Below are 5,263 nucleotides of genomic sequence, written 5' to 3'. Positions count from 1 at the left end.
GTTCTTGAAATCACAAATTTTTAATATAAAATAAGTATTGTTATAATTCACTATGTTATTTCCTTAAGGATAGAGAGTTTCACAAGGGATGGGTGAATAGGGCAAAATAGTGTGTGCACCACTGGAAAAATGATGGAGTGCAACATTGGTAGCATTTTGAAGTGGATCAAGGTCTCTGTCACAGTAAGGGAATCTATGTGAAACTGAAGTATAGTTAAAACACAGCAAAGTGGATATTATTCAACATTGACCCATGCTCTTCCTCCAAATATGTTATGGGTTCTTTCTACACACAATCAATGAGGTACTGGAGTCATAATTTGACTACCACAGTTATTATATCCCATTTATCAGTGATTATAACTTATCTTAAAACAGTAATGAACTTGGAAATTTTTCTATAACTGTATAATATGAAAAAAAGAGAAGAAAATCATAACCAAGTGAAAAAGATAAGTTGATTAATTCTCTTTTAGACAGTTTGTGAAGATTATGAAATAGTCCCCTTTAATCATTTTATTTCTTTATGTATAAATTGTTGCACATCTGTAACTAATTTAGAAAATGACACTGACTGTTGCCTTCCTATCACAAGGATGGAATTTTCCCTCTGAGATACTGCTTTCATCAATGCGGACACTAAATTTCTAATTGAGCATTTTATACCATCATTAAACTAATAATGAATGTTTTCTACTGCAGCTGTCAGTTTCTGTTTTCTTATGTTTTATTACCTATGTCATTTAGTAGAAAAACCAATTGTTAATTAAGAAGTTGGTATCATGGACTAGAAGATTTCTGAGTTACTCGAATTCAAAGAAATCATGGATGTGTAGTCAGAATTGTCCTTTCTCTGAGTCTCATAAGAAATAGTTGAAGTAATTACTATAGACAGAAATATTCCAAATACTTTTGTAGTTGCTTGATGCAGTCTCAGGTCAAATGTCTTAAGCTTTCCTGACAGTCATATGCAGACTGAAAGTCTTTTGAGAAGTATAAGTCATCTGCCTAATGTTATAATATTACAACAATGAGCCTTATGATCATATAAATCAAAATTATATTTTGGATATGTCAGAGTTACAAAAAATGTTTCTGTAGCAATTGATGTAATGAATTATTATTAATAGCATGGAAACTTGATTTTTGAAAAGTAATAGTTATTTTTCAGTCATTACTGATAGCTGTGATTATTCAATATGTTTTAAATTAACTCAAGTTCAGGGATGACAATAATGCATAGAACCAAAGAGGTCATGAAAAACAGTTCTCCTTGTATGGTTAATGAAACCACAATAGAAGGAATAGAATTATCAACAGAACTGTTTGTATTCTTAGAAGGAAAACTTCAGAACTGTTTAATAAATATCTAATGCAGGTTCATCACTATAGAAGAAAATGATGATGATACTCCCCATGTCATGATGGAATCATGCTCACAACTTCACAGCAAACGTTATTCTTATGAGATGCCATCTTTGATAATAGCCCACTGAAAGGGTCAATGGGAGAAAGAAACAATGTCACAGAATTTGTCCTGCTGGGACTCACTCAGGATCCTGCAGGTCAAAAAGTATTATTTGTCATGTTTTTGCTCATCTATATTGTGACAATGGTTGGCAACCTGCTCATTGTGCTGACAGTGATTGCCAGCCCCTCTTTGGCCTCCCCAATGTACTTCTTCCTTGCCTGTCTTTCATTCCTGGACATTGTTTATTCCACTTCTATCTCACCAAAGTTGATTGTGGACTTGCTATATGATGAAAAGTCCATCTCCTTCACAGCTTGCATGAGCCAACTCTTTATAGAGCATTTATTTGGTGGTACCGAGATTGTCATTCTGGTGGCAATGGCCTATGATCGCTATGTGGCAATCTGTAAGCCACTGCACTATTTGACAATCATGAATCGAAAGGTTTGTATTATTTTGTTGGGATTTTCGTGGGTTGGAGGTTTTACACACTCCTTGATTCAAATTGTCTTTGTTTTCAACCTTCCTTTCTGTGGTCCAAATATTATTGACCACTTTATGTGTGACATGTCCCCATTATTGGGACTTGTGTGCACTGACACCTACTTCATTGGTCTCACCCTCATTGCCAATGGTGGAGCCATGTGCATTGTAGTCTTCATTCTTCTCATAGTGTCCTATGGAATCATCCTTAGATCTCTCAAGAACTACAGTCAGGAAGGGAGGCGCAAAGCCCTGTCTACCTGCAGCTCCCACATCATGGTAGTTACCCTATTTTTTGTTCCCTGCATTTTCATGTATGCCAGACCTGTTTATAACTTTTCTAGTGACAAATACATTACTGTATTTTATACAGTTTTCACTCCCATGCTAAATCCTTTAATCTACACTTTAAGAAATTCAGAGATGAAAAATTCTATGCAAAAACTCTGGTGTACAATGTTATCTGTGGATAGAACAAGATTGTCTTGTCACTGAACATGTAACTAAATATACATGAACAGTCAGTGAAAAATTCTAACAGAAGACAGTATCAAAGACTTACAGGCAACAAATTACTGCTGGGACAATGAGAATTAGCCTCTCTTAGGAGTTAGCTGCCTTATTGGTATTCCAGTTCAGAGTGGTCAGCCCTGAAACTATATATATCAAAAATGAATTAAGCATGCATATTTATATATATTGTGCATACATATACATTCATATATGTTATAATAATCAACAAAACTCAGGAGACTATCAACAAGAGTGAGTGGGCAGGAGACAGTTTTAAAGGAGAGAAGCTGGGATGCACTGGAGGCAAGAATGTGAGATCATATTATAATTTTATTTCATTTAAAACATTAATAACAAAATAAGCTAATAACTTCTATTGAACAGATCTTTCTGTGAGATTTTTTTAAAATGTAAATTTCTTTAAAAGAAGGATAAAGTAACCTTGGTTTTACTATCAATCAATTAAAAATAAATTTCAGGAAATGTGCAAAAGGCATATAGTTTTCTTCCATAATACATAAATCTAAGCTTACCTGAACATAATTTATATCAGCTTATATTGAATTGAGAATTATCAGAAAATTGTTAACTATTACCAGTTTAGAAACAAAGCAATTTTGAGAACTTATGGCCATTCACATCCATAAGAAAGGATTATGGTTAATAGACAAACTATGTAGAGCGTGAGTCTGTCTTAATTTCTATGGTATAATGCCATTTAGTTTTATGTGCTAGATTTATTATGTGTACTCATATGGAATATCAATTTGTTTATTAGTAATAGTCCATTTTATGTGTATTTAATAGTTTGTTTATCTGTTACCAATTGGAATTATTTATCTTGTTTCCTGATACCTAAAATTATGAGTAAAGTATAAATTGTACATGCATATTCATGGATGGGTTTACTTTAAATATGGATAAATATGTATGAGTAACAGAACTAGATTTAGTGGTCAACTTACCTTTACCTTCATAAGAAGGCAAGACCCTTTCCATAATGCAAATTTTTCTTTTGGGCTGATGACAATTTAATGTTTGTAAGACCTTAATATTGCTGAAGACTTTTTATGGTCTTAAATAATTACAAAAGGGAAATCATTATCAGTTTCTCAGTTTATGTATCATTGAAATTTGTTCATATTTCCCCACATAATATCTTCCCCATCTTGCCTTTCCTCATGCTGGTCTCTCTTTCCTCAAAATGTTCCACTTCTGATATGCTTGTTTCAGCTAAATATAGATTATACATATTGGTCCCCTCTATGAGCACTCTTCCTTTTACTTTAAAATCATTTACAAGCCTTCTTCTCTGAAATGGATTTTGTTTTCATATGAGGCAAGATCTTGTGAATCTGAGATAACATATGTGTTTTACAGTATGGTTTTCTTTGAGTAAACAGATGATGTTCAGTTCCACTCATTTTCCCTATCATGAAATAATCTATATTTCCAAAGAAAAAAATTGATATTTTAACTGGTGTATAGTGGTATGCTGCATTTTAAATATTTCAAATTATTGTGAATGATAAGCAATAAATGTGGTGTGCAAGTATATCTCAGATATGTCGATTTAAAGTTTTTAGAGTGGTGGAACTGTTCCATGGAAGTTTTGTTTTTAGCTTTGTGATACAGAAGAACCTGTGGCAGGTGTGGGATGAGAGCAGGATTGGTGGGGTTAAGCTTCAAGAAGGGGAAAGTGAGGAGAGACACCTGGGACTGCGGGGCATTTTGGGACATTTGGAAGGCAGTGTGGAAGCCTAGTGTGAAAATTTCTAGGAATCTACAAGGATGACCCTAGTGTGAATTCCTAGTAATGGTGGATACAGAGTCTGAACTGGCCATCTTTTATAGCCAGGCAAAGTTTCCAGTTGTGGAACTGGTTTGAATTTGATTGAGTGGTTAACTGAGCACCTCTGATTGATTGAACCAAACAATCCAGAATGATGCTAGGACAGAAGGTTGATCCTGAAAACTGAAATTAGGATCCTGTTGCCAAGGTCAATAACTACACATCTCATTAAATGTAGAGACATCAAACTGGTGCCTTCATAGAATCTTCACTCCTATTTTCTAGTCTCTTTGGTGTGGGAAGGTGTTCTGCAGGCTATGGAGAAACAGCTACAAAATCCTTTACCTACAATCTGTCCTGCCTGCACGATGTGCTGGAGCAATGATGGCACAGAATTTGTAGGAGTGGAGAAGCAATGATTGATTTAATTTGAGGCCCACACACAAGAGATTGCCCATGTCAGTTACTATAATACTTGAATGGTTAGGAACCAGAGATGGGATAGCTAGAGACATAGGGTAGAACCAAAAACAACAGGACAAAGGAGAGAGAGAGAGAGAGAGAGAGAGAGAGAGAGAGAGAGAGAGAGAGAGAGAGAGAGAGAGAGAGAAGCAAAAATATATGAATCAATTCCTAGTAATATTCTCCTATACTCATAGACCAAGTACCTTGTTCTGTTATCATTGGTGAGTTTTCCTCTGTCAGCAGGTGGGAGCAGATGCGGAGACCCACAGTCAGACAGTATCCTGAGCAAAGAATCTAAGTTAGAAATCTCCATCCATTGGTCTCTGCCTTTAGGGCTCAGAAATCCCTTCTGAGATTGTAGGAGGAGGAAGACACCAAGAGAAGATGGCCCACTGAATCTAGTAATCAAGACTAACAGAGACTGAAATGAGAAGCATGGAGCCTGCATGGGTCTCTGCACAGATTCGCTCTCTGTGTATATATTATGGCTGTTAGCTTCCTGCTTTTTGTGGACTCCTAACCATGGGAACAAGTGTGTC

At 35.4% G+C, this 5,263-nt stretch overlaps 1 protein-coding gene across 1 annotated transcript; it reads left to right on the top strand.

Annotated features, from left to right (window-relative positions):
• Positions 1-1,504: 1,504 nt before the first annotated feature.
• LOC127684419 (olfactory receptor 4A47-like) lies at positions 1,505-2,449 on the top strand. Its single transcript, XM_052181347.1, has one exon. It carries the CDS (start codon positions 1,505-1,507, stop codon positions 2,447-2,449), a length of 945 nt encoding a protein of 314 aa, XP_052037307.1.
• Positions 2,450-5,263: the final 2,814 nt, after the last annotated feature.

Source organism: Apodemus sylvaticus, chromosome 5 (genome assembly GCF_947179515.1).
Source record: "Apodemus sylvaticus chromosome 5, mApoSyl1.1, whole genome shotgun sequence".
In the NCBI taxonomy this organism is placed as follows: domain Eukaryota; kingdom Metazoa; phylum Chordata; class Mammalia; order Rodentia; family Muridae; genus Apodemus; species Apodemus sylvaticus.
Note: the sequence above shows the minus strand (reverse complement) of the source record. Positions and strands in the feature narration are given on the sequence as shown.